Source organism: Gouania willdenowi, chromosome 6 (assembly GCF_900634775.1).
Source record: "Gouania willdenowi chromosome 6, fGouWil2.1, whole genome shotgun sequence".
In the NCBI taxonomy this organism is placed as follows: domain Eukaryota; kingdom Metazoa; phylum Chordata; class Actinopteri; order Blenniiformes; family Gobiesocidae; genus Gouania; species Gouania willdenowi.
Genome location: NC_041049.1, coordinates 72,117,911 through 72,139,126, shown reverse-complemented (window position 1 = coordinate 72,139,126; position 21,216 = coordinate 72,117,911). Strand labels below are relative to the sequence as shown.

The following is a 21,216-nucleotide window of genomic DNA, read 5'->3' as shown; positions in this document are numbered from 1 at the left end:
GTTGTTGTTAAAACAGATATTCATTGATGTGTACTGTCTATATGAAATAAAAAATAAAGTATACATGGCACCATGTTTCAAAATTCATGATTATTACATAACTGTACAATAATCAAGTTTTCCGTCAGAATTCAGGCTTAATTATCTTTTTTTAATAGCTCAGTTATTAAGGTTAATAATGTCGTCTGCATGAGCCCAACTCAGTTTAATGTAATGCTTCATCCAGACACTTAACAGCATGGTGCATGCTGACTCAGCATAAAAACATGCAGTAAATAAACCATGAAAAAAAACAAGTTTTTGCTGATACTGCCACACAAAATAAATATATTTAATACTAAACTCTAAAGGAAAAACAACAATGACTGAAAGAGATTTTTATTCTCAAACACAATCACCTGTTCCATCCAATATGATTTGTCCAAAGAGGCGGAGTCTGTCCTTGTTATAAACACAAGATAATTCATATAATGGCATATATTTGATAAGTGATGCAAGCCATGTTTTTGATCAGCAAACAAATGGTAGAATCAGTTCACATGATGACATCTGTGGGTTTTTTTTTGCCTCAAAATGTTTTTTTTTTTACAAATTAAAAAAGCAAGACCCTGTAAGAAAAACAAACAAACTCGACTCATTCGACAACGTACAAATAAAATGTACAGGGAAACAAACAAAGGCATAAAACATTATGTACGATAAAAGCAGCCGTTCGAGGGTTGGTTCCTGATCGGGGTTTGATTTATTTCTTCCTCTTTGGGAAGAACTGAGTGGTTTCTGAGGTGAACTCAAGTCATACTGAAAGCAGAGTCATAAATATGGTACGTTAAGATCCTTCAGTCACTGCTGACCTCACAGTTCAACGCTGGTGTCAGACACCAGCGACTGTCTGACTATTATAATCTGTGGATTCCATTTTGAGGATGTAAGGAATAATGCTGTCGATCTGCACGTTGCCAATGAGCCCCGTAAAAAACAGCTCCTCGGTGACGCCGGCACTGATCAGCCTGAGGGCAGGAAGACGCAGCAGCAGTTTGGACAACCTGAGAGTGACGAGAAACAGAAGAAATGAGAGACAAACTGTAAATGAAAGTATCTTATTATGTGTGTACGCTAAAGCCTACAAACCGATAGCAGTCTTCAGGGTAGGTCTTTGTCACATAGTCCTGCAGCTCCATGTAGGCCCTTTCCTGGAACAATTCAATCTGTAGGACATTCCCAATTCCAGGGTGATCTGACAGAAATAAATCATAAACATTAGAAACTGTCCAAAAGAAAATGGCCTTTAAAGGATCTTCCACTGTTTTCACAAATGTGGCCTAAAATCTTTGAAATGTCCTTATTAATAAATCAATGCCTAACAAAATACATTATTTTATACCATATGCATTTTATTAACTTTTAAAAAAATGGGACTATTTTACCGTTTTAAAACCTCTGTTACACCATTTTAAAATCACATGATTGATGACGTCACGAGGCCCCATTTTCCTGTAAACATCCCATTGTTTCCTTTTAGAGAGAAGATTCAGAACTAAACCCCTGCCTTCTGCTGACCTGCCACTAGGGGGAAAATTAAAAAAAGGCCTTAATCTCACACACGCACACAATCATGATGTGAAGCTCACACCGTGCACACGCAGTAGATGGGAAAGGCGGGAATACACACACTGTGTCTGTAAATACACACATAGCTTAAGGAATCCTCTGATTGGTGCAGAATCTGCTCTTTATAAAAGCTCAGAGTCAAAAACATCACGGAACACAGTGAACTTCCTCATTGCCTGTCAATCAATGCTCACTGAGGGCTGTGATTGGAGGAAACCATCTCCCTCCTTTCAGTTTTTATAGAAGGGGCGGGGCCAACAGTGAAAGTTGATGACACAGGGGAATCTTAAAGAATCTGTTTCAGCCAATAGTAAAATCCAGTTGTAATAGCAGCGTTCAACCCTTAGTGGCCAGTATACCAGACATTTTACAGCTAAATAAAGCTGTAAAATAAAGGTGATTCTGGTTGAAATTATCGTTGTGTTTTGACAATCACGTCTCTGTGTCTCTGCTCGTTCTCGACCCTCACATACACTGAAAGCATGTCACCGCTGACAGAGTTAAAACAGAGTTTGGTTAAAAAACGGTTTGTTTTTTTTCCATTGGTTGAAGTTATTACAGATTTACAGCCGCTACAGATGATGGATTTTCTTCGTTACTTTTTCAGAGCACATCTGGATAAAACTGCCTACTCTAGCTTTAATAAGCAGCATTACGTAATACCCAAATACACGTGTTCAGCAGAAATAAGTGGGTTTGGGGTTTAGTTACTATTTAAGATCATTTAGCAGCTTTTTTGGTGAAAATACCAATTTGTGCTGCTTTTGGTTTCTCTAAATAATCAGGAAACGTTAAAGATGTCGATGTAAGCCTCTTTGGTTTATCGACAGAAGATAAAAGCAGTAACCCAAAAAAATATCTATGGCCGCAGGGGGCGACAGTTCCAATTGTGCGGTTTGGTAGTAGACGATGAAGCAGAGAAGAAGAGCTCAGGTTCAGGTCACAACTGTTTTTACCGTCTTTTGATAAAACCAAAGAAGTTTTACATCTTTTATCTTTAACTATTCCAGATTATTTACAGCAACCAAAGCAGCACAAATTGGTATTTTCACCAAAAAGCTGCTTCACTCCAATAAAAAAAACAATGGGATGTTTACAGGCAGTGGGGCCGTGTGACATCATCAATCACTTCATTTCAAGATGGAGGAACACAGGTTTTAAAATGGTGAAGTACTACAGTCACATTTTTAAAAGTTAATAAAATAAATACGCTGCAAAATAATGCGTTTTGTTAGGCATAGATAATAATAAGGAGGATCCTCTAAATCTAACTTTCATCATGTGACCTAGGAATCCGTGTACGCACCAGGACTAAAGAGGACGATGGCTTTGAGATAGGCATATTCGTAAGAGTCTGGAGACAGACAAGACATGCTGTTACAAAACTCCTGCATTCTCCAGATGTGCTCCATTACCACTTTAACTCTCTCAGGGGTCAGCTTCTCTGGAGGACACATTAAAAAAAGGTTTAAAACAAATCCCCACAAATGCATCGGGTGTTGTTTTTTTTTCAGATTCAGACATGTACCTCACCTTCCTGCAAGCTGGTCTGTAAATGGTTGATAATGGCACTTAAGATCGTACCAACATTCATAATCTTGGAGCACTGAGCCAGACCCAGAGCGAAAAGTTCATTCCAGCAGGCTTTCATTAGGTTAATGTCGTTCTCCTGACCACTGTGGAGAGAGAGGAGGAGAATCCAGTGCCTGCTTTCTTATGGAGGTTCTTCTTCTGTTCAGGACCAGGACAAGGCCTTTTTAACAGCAGCTAACTTACCCAAGCATTTGAAAGGCAGGGATGGAGCGTGCCCAATGCATGGAGAGAAAAAGAAGCCTAGAAGCCGACTCACAGATATAGTTAACGTTGAGGAACTCAGGTACAGGCAACGGCATCATCAGCTACAGAGAAGAAGAGCAAAAATACAGCTTTACTGCAAATGTATTTGTGTAGAAATCACCTACACTTTCACAATTCATTATGACACAGTTCATATTTACAAGTAATTTTAGTTTTGTTAAGTAGTAGATACTGTAAAGCTGATCTGATCATTCACACTTTAAATAAATCACTTTACAGTGGGTTAAATCCAAACAGTTTTTCAAATGATTCGGTGGGTAATGGAGGAACCAACCCGACATAACCAAGTCATATTTTACAAAGATTAGTCAATTACATATTTAATATACGTCACTTATAACATTTACATTTTCAAACAGAATCAGTTTATTGGCTCTAAAATGTAATGAGATTAGGGCTGGGCGATATATCGAATATACTCGATATATCTCAGCTTGTAGTCTGTGCGGTGTTGAAAATGACCATACCGTTAAACTCGCGGACTTTTTTTTTTTTTTTTTTTTGAAATGTCATTGTAACCCACGTCATAAAGAAATGTATTATATTTATATTATTTAATTATATTATATTTAGCAGAAGTAAATTTATTATAACATCTACTCTTCAGTTATTTATATACAATATTATTTCACCGCACTAATAGACTGCACTGACGTCACTCATCCACACGCACACACGCCAGCCAATCACAGACCAGTATCCTAGTATAAACAGGAAGCATGAGATACGGGAGGAGAAGGCTTGAATACGGGAAACGATCAAGCAGCAGCTGAAAACGCAGCATATGAACGGTAGCACGCACACCCGGTGCTCAGCAGACAGCACTTTACTAACTGTGCAGACCAGCGGTTGTGCCTTGCACCTGACAAAAGGAGCGATCGGCAGCAGAACGGAGGACTTTGTATAGGCGACTCAGATTGCATCGGCCAGGTTTTTTAAACCCCCCATGGATCTAAAGATGGTGAACTACCCACGGAGATGACGTAGTGGACGGTGAACTGCAGGTCTACCAGAGCGGTAGGACCGCCGCACCGATCCTCTTACCAGGAACGCATGAACTTCAATCCTACCAGGGTGGTAGGATCAACTTTATTTAATTAGGTTCTCTTCTAGTGGACCAACCCAACGAACTTCAGTCCTACCAGGGTGGTAGGACTGACTTCATTTTTCGTTTGAGTGGAACTATTTTTTTTCCCCAGGCTGTGACGCCTTATGAACTGAGCTAAATCCCAGCGGGTGAACTGGAGTCTGTTTTGAGACCACTTTTGTTTATTATTATTTTCTGTAATATAATAAATCCATGGTACTTATTTTCTATAAACAACAAATTGTCTGTCTATTCTCTGCACATCTTAGTAATCATTCCCAACTCACACTTGAACCTAGAAACTAATCTCAGAGAAAAAATTTATTAACCAACAGTAAATGTACAATTGGCTACATCATCTTAATGACAACATGCACAAAAGGGCACTATTTGTTTTAAAATATTGTAGTGGCATTATGTACAAAACGTGCACTTTAATTTTGTGTTTTGAAATGCCATGTGAGTTGCATCCTGCACTAATGTCTTGTTTTGAAATGTCTCTGTGACAATTTTGCACAGAACGTGCACTTTCTGTTGACAATTTTATGTTTGAGCCACTCACTGTTTAATAAATACAGTTATGTCAACTTTGACTTAGTTGTGATATCCCCTTTTTTGCATGAAAGTTTAAAATTGGCATATATTAATGCAGTATGATCAAGAATGTTTTAATGTAGACATATAGAATCATCATACTGGTGTGATTTTGTGCATCAAAGTGTTAATTCAAGGGTAATGCAAAATATCGAGATATATATCGTGTATCGTGACATGGCCTAAAAATATCGCGGTATTTATAAAAGGCCATATCGCCCAGCCCTAAATGAGATCTTTTGTCTTTGGTTAAAACCCTTTAAGCACTTTTGACGTTACAGACAAACAAAAAATAAAAACAAACGCCAGTGAAAAGTCATAGTCACACTATATAGACAAGTAGGTTCATTATTCACCATAATGTGAATTACGTTATAAATATAAAAATGTTGTTAAGAAGCAACAACACTCAGCGAACAGAAAACATCACAACTAAGAACTAAGTCAGGTTTACAAATACAGGAAAAAAACAAGCACAAAATATTGACATAATGGCCTTAATTCCCAGAAAAAAACATTTCAAAGCAATTGCAAAAGCATTTTTAAACCTGTATTATATTATTAGTACTGTATAGAAGCTAGGTTCACTGTCTATGGCTGGGATTTACCTTGAAAGGGATGTGACCCTCTGAGAGGAGGGGTCCGTCCAGCTCCACCACAGGACCCGACTTGTTATCTGACATCATCTGCATCGTAGCTTCTAAAGAGTCGCCTGCTGAGCCGTCACCAGGATGAAGGACTTTGGCCAGGGTGTCAAACGCTCTGACGACAACCAAAGAGCAACACAGAAAATGTAAGTTATTTTATTCACGCACGCATCGCGTACATACACACAGCAGTATATTTCCTATCCATCCATTACACCTCCAAAGTAAGGTGACTGAGAGAATGGCCTCCACTGTGGAAAATATCAGCTCTACAGGCTCTATAGGCACAGCACCCTATGCTTCCATCAGAGGTTTATATATATGTGATTGATAATAACCAGTAGTGAGAGGAGAATGTAGAATGACCAGTAAAATGAGAGTTTAGCTTGGGATGCAGAGCAATAGAAAAGCCTGGAACGGTGACGACATTATGCAAACCTCTAACCCCAACCTGATAACCTTACAATCACCAATGCACAAAAGCCCACGTCATTTCCATTATTCTCATTTAATGAAGTCAACAAGAACAGAGGAAAATTAACAAATGAAAGCATTAAAAATATGGGGTTTTATGTTTATTTTCAGTTAAAATAAGAGAAAAATATACTGAATAATAAAAAGAACAGACAAAAAACAACAATGTAATTCACAAAATGGCAACAAAAACACACTAAATGAGAGAAAAATTCACAAAAATAACAGAGAAACACACAAAATGACATAAAAAACAACCAAACACCAAAAACGCACGAGCAGAAAAAACAAAGGTCAGGAAAAAGTGACAAGAAATAATAAAAACTATAGAAATAAATGTATTCAGGAGGCATTAAATTCAGTTTCATTCACTTTTTTACAAAATGAGATCCTTTAAAATGTGTGTTATCACTCATTCATTCCATCTTTATGATCTATAGATGTTTTTAAATAGACTAGTACAGAGTCTGTTGGAAGTATGTATTCATGTGGGAGTTGTCAATTATGGTCAAGGTGTACATACTCTGTAGTGTTATAAAGGGGTTTATGTGCAGGTGCAAAGTAAAATGGTTTAATTCTATTGAACATGCACGTGATAAATTGATAAAGTTTGCACCAATGCAGCGGTTTAGGTAAAATCTGATAAAAGACACATACATTTGTACAAATAGAACTATTTATTTAGTATTTAACATTTCTTAGTGTAGGGGTGCTTATCATCCATGGTTAGTAATGAATATACAAACAGATTACAGGTGAATGTGAACTCTGTCTGTTATGAGGTAGGAGAAAATTCCACAAATGAAGACAAAAAGGAACCATAAATATCCCCTGAAGGAACTGTTTTCCCCAAAGTCCATCATGCAGAAGAAGAATACTTAGAGACTCTGAAACTAAAATGGGTAAAATCAGAATTGACCAGTTTTCCTTTACTTTCATCATCTTTCCCTAATTAGATTTTATTACTGGTTATTAAACAACCAGACATTTTGCTAAACATGCTTAAATATGATTAATTACATGATATCAAGTAGTGCAAGATTTCATGCAAGATTTCATGCAAGATTTGACATGTCTGTCAATTTTTGCTGCACTTACTAGACATTGGGCAATTGTGTGATATTGTCCCAAAACATCTGGGAGAGACTTTAGTCCAAGTCATACAGCTATTTAAATTTCTAGATGTTAAGTATTGTGCTCACCCATTTCCAGGGTAAAATTGAGTGTAAATGTGTGATAATTAGATGTTGACTAATATATCGACCAGCTGATATATGGACTTTATTTAAGATTGGCCAAAAAAATTTAGAAAAATAATTTTTTTTGACCATCATCAGCCCTCCCTAAAGAAGGGTAAGAAACACTTTATTATAAGGAGAATATAAAGAGAGGGCAGTGTTACATCTAAGTGAGGGGGAAGGGAACAGGGAAGAGGGAGTCAGGGTAGAAAAATGTAAAGGGTGGGGAAGAGTCGATTATTTTAAAGTGAGAGTGAGATGTGATGTTGTAGTTGTGCATATGATGACAAGTGTGAAACTTAGGTATAATGGTGGAGGCTGTGAACAAAGGGAAGGAGTGAGTGGTAATTAGACAGGTATTTAGTTTAAAACCACTACTTACACATTGTATATTGTTGTCATGCTTTATTGCTACTTCCCCGCCCTGTACTTTTGATTTTACTTAGTTGTGTACGGATATATTTAAAGTTCAATCAATGTTAAGAGTTCTATTGGTGTATTTAATTACATTTTTAATATATACATTTATATCATGAGTGTTTCAATTGTCTTTCATAATCAATGTGCTTTAAAAAAAAGTATATCGCCCTCAAATATTGGCTTTAGATATCGGCCATCAGCTGAATTTTTATCTTTATTTTTAAATCGGAATCGGCCGTTGAAAATCTCATATCAGTCAACCTCTAGTGATAATGTCCTAAAACCTGGGTTCCTAAAGTGGGGTACACAAATTGTCATATGGGAAGAAAAGTTAACGACGAGACAACATTGGAAACTAGAATATAAATCGATAGGAGTTTCCATATGCATTGCCTCTGTAGCGCTGCCCTCTGGTGGTGACAGAAAGGGTGATGAATATGTTGTATTACTGATATATGTTCAATCAACAAATGTTTGGTAGATTTCTTTCCCCCCAAAAAAGAGATTGTTTCTCACTGAAAATGCCAGTAGGCTAATTAATTAATTAATTCTCAATAAGATGTTTTATTGTGCACGTACAGATTATTATATATCATTTCTCAACAGGAAAGCTAAAATTCAGAGACAAATTTCACCGTAGGGCTACATTGTTTATGACATTACATGATTATGTTTTTAAGTGTGCAGGAGTAGGGGGTACATGGATTTGAAGGGTTACAGGACTGTGAAAAGTTCAGGAACCACTGTCTTAAAACATGCATATGAGGGTATATTTCCTTTCATATTGCAATTTCCGCTTGATTTTGTTAAATAAATAAAAGAATAGTAACAACATTGCAGTTTCCGTCTCAGTTTCCTGCAGTCATGTATAATCAGAAGCCCTACGCTCTGTTGGATCCTGCAGCAGAACAAACCAATCTAATCAAGTCTTAGGATCTGTGCCACATGGCCCAGCAGGAAATTCAATCACAATTTTGTAACACAAAGAGAAAAACAGGCTCTGCATTGTCTTGTCTTCCCATGTGTAAATCTCCTGCCTGTGTAGAAGTGTAATTTATTCTGAATCTGTGACATCTCTCTCACCTCGTGATGTCACTTGCTGTCTGCTCATCTTCTTGGATGTCAGTCATTGAGCTGTCACCGTTGCTAAGCGTTTCAGCTCCTATGAAGTCATTCCTGCTGTCACACGTCTCCCTGCTCTTATTGAGGTGGGCGAGCGATGTCACAACGTTTGCCAAAGTACCGAGGTCCCCATGGCATGGGTCGTCCTGCTCAAGATCATATACAAATTTATAGTTACATGCACATATTTAATGAATTAATAATCATTTATTTCAAAGACATTAAGTTATCAATTTATTATATCTACAAACTCTAAGATTATTGTATTAAGAAAAATTAGGGGTGTCCCGAATTTGTCAATGTTGATATTGACCCAATATTATAGCACTGTTAATATATATAGTTTTATTACTCATTTTGCTCATGTGGAATGTTAGAAAAGCCTTGACAAAGTGATATTACTCAAACAGAGAATAGTCAGAGAAAAATGTAACCATTTATTATTAAACAATAGGTTAGATACATTTTAACTTTAAAGTTTAAAGATAAGAATATTGTGCAAATTGAATAACAATAAATAAAAACAAAATGTGAAGATGTATATTATTTTAAAGAGCAACTTAATCCCTGATTTAACTTAAATATATTCTACAATAGAAAAGAATAAATAAAAAATAAATGTCACTGAAAAACAACCCCAATAAATCCAATAAAAACAAATGATGTATTGAGCACGTACAGTGCATACGGAAAGTATTCACAGCGCTTTGCTTTTTCCACATTTCATCATGTTACAGCCTTATTCCAAAAGGGATTAAATTAACTTTTTTCCTCAACATTCTACACATAATTCCCCATAATGACAACATAAAAACGTTTGTCTGAGATTTTTGGCAAATTTATTAAAAATAAAAAACAAAGAAATCACTTGTACATAAGTATTCACAGCCTTTGAGATCAAGCTCAAAATGTATCTGAGGTGCATTCTGTTTCCACTGATCATACTTGAGATGTTTCTACAGCCTAACTGGAGTCCACCTGTGGTAAATTCCATCGATTGGACATGATTTGGAAAGGCACACACCTGTCTATATAAGGCCCCACAGTTAACAGTGTATGTCAGACCACAAAACAAACATGAAGTCCAAGAAATTGTCTGTAGACCTTTGAGACAGGATTGTCTGAAGGCACAGGTCTGGGGAAGGGTACAGAAACATTTCTGCTGCTTTAAAGGTCTCAATGAGCACAGTGGCCTCCATCATCCATAAATGGAAGAAGTTTGGAACCACCAGGACTCTTCCTAGAGCTGGACGTACCTCTAAACTGAGTGATCGGGGAAGAAGGGCTTTAGTGAGGGAGGTGACTAACAACCCGATGGTCACTCTGACAAAGCTTCAGGGTTCCTCTGTGGAGAGAGGAGAACCTTCCAGCAGGACGACCATCGCTGCAGCACTCCACCAATCAGGCCTGTATGGTAGAGTGACCAGACGGAAGCCACTCCTTAGTAAAAGACACATGGCAGCCCACCTGGAGTTTGCCAAAAGGCACCTGAAAGACTCTCAGACCATGAGAAACAAAATTCTCTGGTCTGATGAGACACTGATTGAACTCTTTGGCGTGAATGCCAAGCGTTATGTTTGGAGGACACCAGGCACCGCTCATCACCTGGACAATACCATCCCTACAGTGAAGCATGGTGGTGGCAGCATCATGCTGTGGGGATGTTTTTCAGCAGCAGGAACCAGTAGAAAAGTGAATGCAGTAATGTATAGAAACACCCTGGAAGAAAACCTGGTCCAGAGCGCTCTCAACCTCAGACTGGGGCGAAGATATGGAAGGAGTGGCTTCAGGACAACTCTGTGAATGTCCTACAGTGGCCCAGAGCCCAGACTTGAATCCCTTTGAACATCTCTGGAGGGATCTGAAAATGTCTGTGCACCGACGCTCCCCATCCAACCTGATGGAGCTCCAGAGGTTCCGTAAAGAGGAATGGACCAAAGTGTCCACAGATAGATGTACCAAGCTTGTGGCTTCATATTCCAAAAGACTCGAGGCTGTAATTACTGCCAAAGGTGCCACAACAAAGTACTGAGCAAAGGCTGTGAATACTTATGTACATGTTATATTTTCATTCTTTATTTCTAATAAATCTGCAAACATTTAAAAAAAATGTTTTTCATGTTGTCATTATGGGGTGTTGTGTGCAGAGCTTTGAGGGAAAAAAATGAATTGAATCCCTTTTGGAATAAAACTGTAACATGATGAAATGTGGGAAAAGTGAAGTGCTGTGAATACTTTCTGTATGAACTTATAAAGGAGATTTTAGATACAGGCTAATATAATCCAATACCCAATTTTATTTTTTCCCCGCTGATATCGGACCAATATTATATTGGATTGCGACACCCTTTTAGAATTTTTTTAAAAAGTCAGACTGATTCAGGCTTACTTTGTCAGGAGATGTTGGAATCAAGATGGTGTTTTCCAACTTTGGGAAAGGTTGTTGGATGTTGAGCAACATGCTTGACTCCAGCAAACTTGTCGACCTGAAGTTTGGACAGTTACAATTTAGTGAACATTCAAAAATAACACAAATCATTAACAATCAAACATCATTTTGGAATAAATAATAAAAATGTTGTGCATTGTTGAATTACAATAATGAAGGATTCTACTTCATACCTAATTTAAGAAAGGAATTGTTGATTAAGAGCAATACAATAAAATGTAATATTCCGTAACAACAAACATGTAGGAAGATACTATTACTGTAATTTCTAGACTATAAGCCGCTAGTCATTTCCCACGCTTTGAACCCTGTGGGTTAAACAATGATGCGGCTTATTTGTGGATTTTTTCGGTTTTCAAGCTTAATGCCACCTAAGAAATGAGCCCCGCACAATAGACCAGGTGGAGTAATGAAACTGTTTACATTAATTCATTCGCGCTCCCACTGAATCATTCTGATCAGTCATTTTGTCATGTACACATTATGTCATCATGGTAACGACACGGAGAAATGTTGTCAGAGAGAGAGATAGAGAGAGCGCTGTGGCAGCCTGTATAAAGTCATAAAGTAATAAAGTAAAAGTCAGCCAGTTTGTAATAGAAGGAAATAAACTGCTTAAAAGGTATTAAATCACTGCGTTAGTTTTGCTCACTAACAATCGGTGTTCTGGACTCTGAGGCTGGTGGAGAAGCTGACGTAAGGAGGACGGACAGACGGAGCAGAGATAGACTCTGTATCCAGGCTGTTCTGATCTCCGCTCCGTATACAGTAAAACCAGCGCTTTATTGTGCAGAAAAAAAAACAAACAGCATAAAGTTGCCAAATCACCATGTTTAGTTTGTTTAGAAGCAACAGTGTCCGTATTCTGACTCAGAGTCCGACTGGATGTGGTCGCTCTGTGGTAGTTCACGGTAAAAAGAAGGGATGAAGCGGTGTATCAGTCTGGTTCCAGTAAAAAGTGACCATAATAAGCTGTAAATGGACTGATATGTAGATGTGTGGTAGTGAGGAAGAGAGTCTATGTGGAGAAGGAAACTTATCAGTTGAAACAAGAAAAACTATGTTAACCTACACTTGAGTACAGCAGCCCGCCTACCTGCCCGTTCTGATTGGCCAAGTTCTTTGAAGGGCACCCTCATCAGTAGGACTATTATTATTAGGGGGCCAAACCCGCGGGGCTGGTCCTAGGAACCGAGAATGTAAACATACACGGTTCTTAGCACCAGTGGTGCTAGGAACCCTATTGTAATCGTAAGGATTATCATCATTAATGTTTCCTTTTATAGTTCCGTTGGTAAAAGTGTAGCTGCAGGCTAAACCGTGCAAGGTAAGACCTTGGACGCAAAAATTCACATATGTCCGCCAGCAGGTGGCGCTATAGCAAAGGTCAACGCGTTTTGGCCCATAACTCCCACACCGTTTGTTGCAAATTTAAAACCTTCATATCCACAGATCCCTTGAGTAGCACTGAATCACCTGGGCTAGGCCACGCCCATTTCCGCCTAAACTTTTGTCGGCACAAAATCGCAAAAACTGGAAAACCTACTTTTGCGAACTCCTCCTTGGGTTTTTGTCCAATCAGCGTGAAACTTGGCACGTAGAGTCTTCATTTGGACTCGATCTAAAAATAATTTTGTTCGGGTAAAATATGCGTAAATTATGAACGAGTAAAATTTTCTAGCTAGCTATAAAAACACGAACTGGTGCATATCTCGGTCAAAATAAATGCTAACAACACCAAATCTGAGATCCTTGGTTGGCATGTGACTGAGGGTGTATAAGCCAGATTTAAATAAATTAGGCCTCTAGGGGGCACTGCAATTATGAGAAATGTATATCTCCTAAATGGCACATCTGATTTTTACCAAATTTGGTGGGTATGACCTTGGGTCGCTACTGGGATTGTATCTCGAAGTTAATCGCGTCAAAGTGGGTGTGGCTTATGACTACATAACATAAATAAACAAACCTTTATTTCAGCTGAAGTATTATGTTGAGGGCTGTGAAATTTACAGGGTAACTATAGAAGAGCACACAGATCACCCATCCCAAAAAGTGCACCACTAGGTGGCGCTATAATGGGTGCAAATGCATTTTGGCCTGTAACTTTCACACTTTAAATCACATTTTCCAAAACTTCATATCCACCTGTTCACAGCAAACGACACGTTGGCCTGTGTCCGGACGCCACAAGCCCGTCATCCTTCGTGACGTACTTCCACGGGCTCCGTGAAACCTGGGGGCCGAGTCGCGCGGGAAGGCTGGGCCCCCTTTCTTAACTGCTTGCAGTTCTAATTATAAACTATTATTTCTTAAATGATTAATCTCGCGATTCTTTTTTCGATGCATCAATTAATCTAACAATTCATTTTTCCAGTACAATTCGATTCGACTAGCTCCCCATTAATTGACTAAAAGTAATTTATACATGTTGATTTACATATCTAAAATATTTTACAATGCAATATATGTTTATTGCTCTTCAACTCAAAATTCCAAAATAAAGTTCAAGTAAAAATATAAAAGTAAAAAATAATGCATTCAGAGTCAGAAGTAGCATTAAAATAAACTTTCCTTTTACCTTAAAAAGTGTGTGTGTGTGTGTGTGTGTTGTCCTTTAGGAAGTTTAAATAAAAGATGATTTCTATGTGTACAGCAAACATACATTGTGTTTAATTTACAAATCAGGACAGACTACTCGGGTATCAAAGTGGTATGTAAATATGTGTGTGTGCGGCTGCTGCTGCCGCTGATGTCACAGCGGGTGTTTCCTCCTTATCTCGTGAATGCGCTACTGTCTGGTCACACCCGGGACAAAGGACGAGGGTTACGGGGAACAGATACCTTCGACGAATGAGTACGTGCCTTCACTGCCTTGAACTTTTGAAACTCGGAGGAGCCACTTACGCTAGTTATTCTCCAGCATCGCCATCTTTGTTTTGGTCAGACGACGCATTGGCGCACATTTTGTGTTGTCCCGGCCCTTCTCATCAGCCAATAGGGTGTGGCCTATGTAACGCTGCGGCCTTTATGTGGATTTTTCGTAGAAAATTGCTAAATCATACGAATACGCTTTATAGCCCCGAAATTACGGTATATATAACACTTAAACAGATGGTTCTAATAGGAGAAATAATGTTTTTGATAAAAGACATACCGAGTAGTTTCTTTGTCTGATACAAAAGTGGGCGTGGCAGCCAGAGGGCTGCACAGGTTCTTGCGGATGTAGATTTTTTCAGTCGAGGCAGCACAGTTGACCGACTTCTCTCTGGTAGTCACCTCTACAGGTTTCCTCTCACACTGCACAGCTGCGAGACAAAAACAAATCATCCGTGTTCAATAGCGACAACGCTTCTGACCACAAGCATCTATGTTCTACACGTTTGTCTTACAATCCTGCTTCATGCCCAGTGAAATGCAGCGCTGCAGTCGGCAGTACTGGCAGCGGTTTCGGTGGACTTTGTTGATGGCACATTCACCAGAACCCCTGCATGTATACACCAGGTTTTTCCTTATACTGCGTTTGAAGAAACCTTTACAGCCTTCACAGCTGACGGCTCCATAATGACGACCTGTGAAGAGACAATGGATCAAGTTAGCACCTACATCATAGAGCTGGGCAATAGATCAAGATATATTGAGTTTTCTATTTTGGTGATATACAACATTGCCTATATCCATGTACCGTAATTTACGGGCTGGAAAGCACACTGTTTTATTAGCTGCATTACAAAAATTTAGTAATTTTCAAGAAAAATCCACACAAATGCTGCAGCCTAACACAGGCCGCACCCTATTGGCTGATGATGGTGCCCGTCAGACAACTCAGCCAATCAGAACGGGTAGGTAGGTGGGCTGCTGTACGGAAGTGTCCGTGTTTCAACTGATAAGTTTCCTTTACCACATGAAGTCTCCTCCTCACTGCTCCACGTCTACATATCAGTACATTTACAGCTTTTTAGGGTCACTTTTTACTTCAACCAGACTGATAAACTACTTAATCTGCTCTTCTTACCGTGAACTACCACAAAGTGATCACAGCGAGTCAGACTCTGAGTCAGAATACGGACGTGATCACTTCTGAATAAATCCAACGTGGTGATTTGGTAACTTCATGTTATGTTATTATTACCTCAAGAATTGTGTGTGTGTGTGTGTGTGTGTGTGTGTGTCCGGAGCAGATCAATTATAAGCTGTAGGCCGTTTTGGATGATTGGCAAAATAAACGTTGTAGTCCATATTGACAGGTGGACAGTGGAGGCGGGGTGCGCACACACACATGCGCGTTTCTGTGTCTTGAAACGGACAGAAGTGTCTGCTGCGAAAGCAAAAGTAAACGGAAGTGCATCGCTCCACTGTAGGACTCTCTCTTTGAACATGCTCATACTCGTGTGTGTGTGTGTGTATGTGTGTGTGTGTTGTCCTTTAGGAGGTTTAAGGGAAAAATAAAAGTTCAGACTGCAAAGGAAAAACTCCAATAGATGTCTATGTGTAGAGCAAACATACATTGTGTTTAATTTATAAATCAGGACAGACCACTAGGGTATCACAGTGGTATGTAAATGTGTGAGGAAACGACCGCCGTGTTTCCTCCTTGTCCCGTCAACGCGCTGCCGTCCGGTCACACCTGGGATAAAGGACGAGGGTTACGGGGAACAGCTACCTTCAACAAATGAGTACGTGCCTTCACTGCCTTGAACTTTTGAAACCCGGAGGAGCCACTCATGTTAGTTATTCTCCTGCGACGCCATCTTTGTTTTGGTCAGACGACGCATCGGCGCACACATTTTGCTCCATTGTATTTTTTGCGTCGAAGTCATCGATTACGCCGACGTGTTGTCCCGGCCCGAGTCCGGAAATTACGCTATATATTTGTTATAGCTTATTTTGTTTTAAAACACTTGTTTAATGAGTCACTGCTTTCACCACTTCTCATAACAGAATTAATAATACAGTTAGATGGATTACTGAGTGCGTTCTAACCCAGACCTTTCCCTAAACAAGCCACACTACAGAACTCACTCACACGTGCTGTCCTTATAGGAAAAAAGCCAAAAGTAGCACACTTTCTGGTAAGACCAAAATTTGAATTTAAACTTATTGAAATTTATATCGTAAATCATTATTTTGAGAAAAAATGTTGAGATATGAGTTTTGGTCCATTTCACCAAGCCCTACTATATCTCACTCATAATAGTGCACTTAAAGAACATACAGTATGTACTGAAACTAAAGTCTTACCTGAGGCTTTGTCTCCACAGACAACGCAGTACTCCACAAGAGGCTTAACCATAGACTGTTCTGAGCCTTCAGCCACAAACTGACACACAACACAAGACAATGCTAATAGGGTTAGATTGCAAACTCTTCAGTAATTTGATTATTTAAAAAAAAAAACACTAAACAAAGGAAGAGGTGGACAGTGTTTTAGGAAAGTACCTGGATCTGTTGGCCTAACAGCAGCTGGTTAACCCCTGAGCCGTCTGGAGAGGCGAGGATGACCTTGTTGGGAGAGCCTTCTTGCTTGGCCACAATCACCTTTCCCCCAGAAGAATAGTCAGCATTTGCCAGAATGAACTGCTGCTTTCTGGGAGAGGATGACTCAAGTGCTGTAACAATCTGAATCTTCTGTCCTGTTTGCTGATCAGTTACAATCTTTGACACAGAGAAAAGGCCCCGTCATGAAGGTGTATCAGTAGGTTCAGAATTAAATGAAATAAGGTTACAAAAACATAGATAATGTAGTGGTGAGTCTGCTTTGGCATTACCTGAATTCTGTGTCCCAAGGCCATGTTGTTGTCTGCAGACACAAGTTGAATCCTTTTAGTCTGTCCATCCATTTTGACAAAAACTCGTATTTGCACGGTGTTCACATTGGTTCACACAAAGGGCTGTAAGGCAAGAACACCTGTGACATTAAGCATTGGTGTTATTATAGTCTAATCAATATAATCAGAGAAACCATAGAATATTCCATTATTTTCAATCAAACCCTGTTTGTGAAAACATAACATAAAACATTGGCTTCATTTCTTTAAAGCTTTGCTTTCCAAAAAATTCATTTTACAAATTGAAAGATTGTTTGAGTGGGTAGAGCGTGCTGAGCTCATCAGACGTAGTGTGGAATGGCGAGTAGAGAGTGTACACGCACAGCACATACACGATTCCACACCAAAGAGGAGGACCTCATCAGAACCATCATGGAGGGACCAGAACTGATGGACTATGATACCAGGACAGATGTTCAGCTGTGATTCTACCAGAGCAGGGGTCTGCAACCTGTGGCTGTGGGGCCTAATGTGGCCCTTTACTCTTATACAATGGCTTTAAAAAACTATTAAAATAAATAGTTATTTTTTACAGAGACTATTAATGATTAATGACAAATAAAATCATGATATAACAATTTATTAACCTAAAATAAATCACGTTGTACAATGACTCAGCACATTCCTACAACATCTACAGACCATCAACTTTCCTCCACCTGTGACTAACCTTAAGTTTTAAATCCCTGGTAAGAAACTAAACCAACAAAAACACTATTTCTGGAAGAAAATACAGATTTTAATTGTGTGGGAACAGATTCATTTAACCACCAATGTACAGGTTAAATATGTATGTTTTATGTGTGACATGAAATGAGTAATTAGCATGTGTTGATCACATGATCATGTGTTATTATATTCATGTTACTTTTTATAGACTTTCATATACATTAACTATAAAAATCTACTTTATAAACATTGTGTTCATATAAACTGAGATGTGTAAGAATTTGAAGATAAAGATACTGTTTTATTTATTGATGTTAATTTATTTTATTTTAAACTGTTTTTAAGTTTCCATTTACATGATCAATATAAATCACATTAAATCAAACATTATTCTATATAATTCTAACTGTATATAATGTAATACACTGTATTGTCTTCATAGAGAAGGTATTTATGGCTCCAGGAGGACTTTAATCCAGGTGAGATGAGGTTCAATGGTTCCTTGTAGAGTAAAGGTTACAGACCCCTGACCAGGGGAAGAGGGTTAGGAGACCCCACTATCAGAGCTGGACCCTCTGAATTTAATTCATGGGGAAACAATGCAGATGATAAGTTGGTTATGTTACTGTTAAATTAATTCATGTACAGCATTTCTGTAAAACACAAATAAAAACATGTAACCTGTTTTTATGCTTTGCTGTGATGTAAAACATTTTTGTTACGTCTTTTAAAATCATATAAAAGAAATGACCTGATATTTCAGCCACTGCATGAAAACTTGTAATTGACACGCAAACATTAAAACATTTTACAAATATATCTCGAGTCACTGTCCATCTCACCTTCAACTAAGGTATGTCAGTTAAATCAACTATTCATCTGCATGCATGGCTTGAAAAAAGGGTGCGACCAAATTCTGTGCTGGTGCGACAAACTGAGAAAGTTAGTTTGGCCCAAATGACAAAGTTAATAATTACCACCTATTTATAGTTATTTCGGAAGAAAATTTGACTCCACATACATTTTGTTGACAATAAAACTATTTTATGTAATTACCATAAAAAAAGTCTTGGAACTTTTAAAAAAAAAAAAAAAATTGAAACGAGGTTTATGTATTTTTTGCATTTTCCCAGTAAAGGATTTTCTTTTGGTGACATTTTCTCATCACTGTAAACTAAAGTGAAGGATTAATTTGTAGAATGAATAGTATATGCACTTCTTAGTTTTGCACCATGATCTCAATAAATCTGAAAACCAAAACATAACAAAAACCACACAATTAAATAACATTTTTTTTATCTACCATAATCTGCAGAGGAGGTTTTGTACTCTTACCAAGGGTTAAAGCATTATAGTTTACAAAATCATAAATGAATGGTTCATTGGTAATATCAGTAGCCTAATGTATAACTGTAGTGTTATTGTAACACATGTAAAAAGATGTAATCTATTGCTGTTTTGTTTTGATTTATTTTGTGAGACAAAAATGTGTTCTTGTTTATTTCTTACAGTTCTTTAATTAATAAAAAATGTGAATGATTGAACCAAAAATAAAATTTAAGGAAAAACCTATGAGTACGTATCACTTTGTGATCTGTTCCTTAAATACATTTGTTGCAATAGTTGATCAGAAATGTATCAAAGAACAGATTTATACTTAGGCTTATAGTAGAAAATATTTTATATTGACAAGCATCGCATTCAATTTGAATTTCATAAACCTTAAAGTTTCTAATATGAAGTGTGACTTTTTAAAATGCTACTATGGAAAACAACCAATAACAAAAACATTGTTATTTTATGTCACTGATTGAAATCAAAAGAGGTAAAAATCTTTCAGCAAATAAACTGTGAACAGACACGTTTAACTAATAAAGAAGATTCTCACAAACAGGTTAAGATGTTCTAAATTAAATACTTAGTTTTCCAGTTGTATTTTATCAGCATGACCCAACATTACAGTAAGACATTCTCCAAGTGCTACCCTGTATAAAACATGACTTTATTTGTAACCAATAGGATGCTAAAACACTGACGCACTAAACTGCCCATTATTGATAGTAAACATATTGTCAACCTGGGAAAAAAAAACCTACATTTTACAGCAATGCTGGGAAACATTGGTGTAAAAAATCTAAAGCTGATCTGAATTTAAACATCAATTAAAAACGATATTTTTCAATAATGTGGTCTATGCTAAGCTGTGCGGCTAATGCTAGCTTTAAACTGAACCTGGCCTTGTTAAAAAAACTAAAGTTAATGTATGAAACAAATGATATTTCCGAGGCTTTAGAGTGACAGCTTTGAATGAGACGATCTGCTGACAGCAGGAGGTTTGAAGTCGATGCGGAAGGTAAAGGTAATTCTTTTCCTGTGGGTGAAAGGTCAACATTGAAGGGTTAAAGCATGCTAGGGTTCAGGCCTGGGAGAAGCGGTGGATTTTACCGCCCAATCACATCCTGCTCTCATCCCGAGACTGGACTTTGAACACATAATAGACACAGATGGAGTGACACTTACGGATTATAGCAGACAGTGGTCCTGTCAAAGAATTGTAACTTGTTTTGGCCTCATTCTTGCTATTAGCTAGCATAGCCGCACTGTTAGCTGACGAGGCTATTATCGATGCTAACAATTTTCCTTGCTCCCAACACAGATCACGGATTATTAACCAACACTGGCAGCATTATTGCGTCCCGCCAACGATTTATTATGTACTTACCAGACGATGGTTGTTAGTTTTTCCTCTCCGCTTCAGGTGACAGCAGTAGCTAGCTAGTAGTTAGCAGCGTGCTAGCTGTAGCTAGCTGTAGCTCGGCTCTGTCTGCTGAACACCCCCACCCTTCCTGTCTCACACCTCCCGGTGTCAGCAGCAAAAAACTAACTCTTACCACCGAAAGGTCCACAGTGAAAGCAAGAAGCGTCTTTGATTAATTAATATTTCAGATGTTTACTGCAGTTAGTGGGAGGGTCAGAGTTCGTGACCTTTCGTCATTACCGATTCAGGCGCATGCGCGTTAGCAGTGTTTTGGCACCAGACTGTCTAGATGTCAGTGAGTGTGAGAAATCAAACCTAATTAAATATATTGATTATTAATCCCTCAGCGTGACGTTTAAGCCTCAGCAAACAATTGTCCAATGCTGCTATTTTGTTATTGTACTGCCTGTGTTTCCAGATACAGCTGAATATAACAAACTGTCGTTTTTGTTTTGTTTTATCTTA

General features: G+C 38.2%; 1 protein-coding gene across 3 annotated transcripts; it reads right to left on the bottom strand.

Annotated features, from left to right (window-relative positions):
• Nucleotides 1-362: 362 nt before the first annotated feature.
• Nucleotides 363-20,997, bottom strand: nr2c1 (nuclear receptor subfamily 2, group C, member 1). Of its 3 annotated transcripts, none has more exons than XM_028450865.1 (14): nt 20,716-20,997; nt 17,265-17,404; nt 16,936-17,151; nt 16,738-16,816; nt 14,889-15,068; nt 14,654-14,804; nt 11,437-11,533; nt 9,009-9,196; nt 5,755-5,908; nt 3,385-3,506; nt 3,142-3,284; nt 2,915-3,052; nt 1,129-1,234; nt 363-1,043 (listed from the first exon to the last, which is right to left on the bottom strand). In XM_028450865.1, the coding sequence occupies exons 2-14, from the start codon at nt 17,334-17,336 to the stop codon at nt 872-874; spliced, it is 1,818 nt and encodes a 605-aa protein (XP_028306666.1). In that variant the 5' UTR covers nt 17,337-17,404; nt 20,716-20,997; the 3' UTR covers nt 363-871. The 3 variants fall into 3 exon arrangements, with proteins under 3 accessions (XP_028306666.1, XP_028306668.1, XP_028306667.1); XM_028450867.1 differs by having other exon boundaries at nt 9,009-9,193; XM_028450866.1 differs by having other exon boundaries at nt 17,265-17,387.
• Between the last annotated feature and the right edge of the window lie 219 nt (nt 20,998-21,216).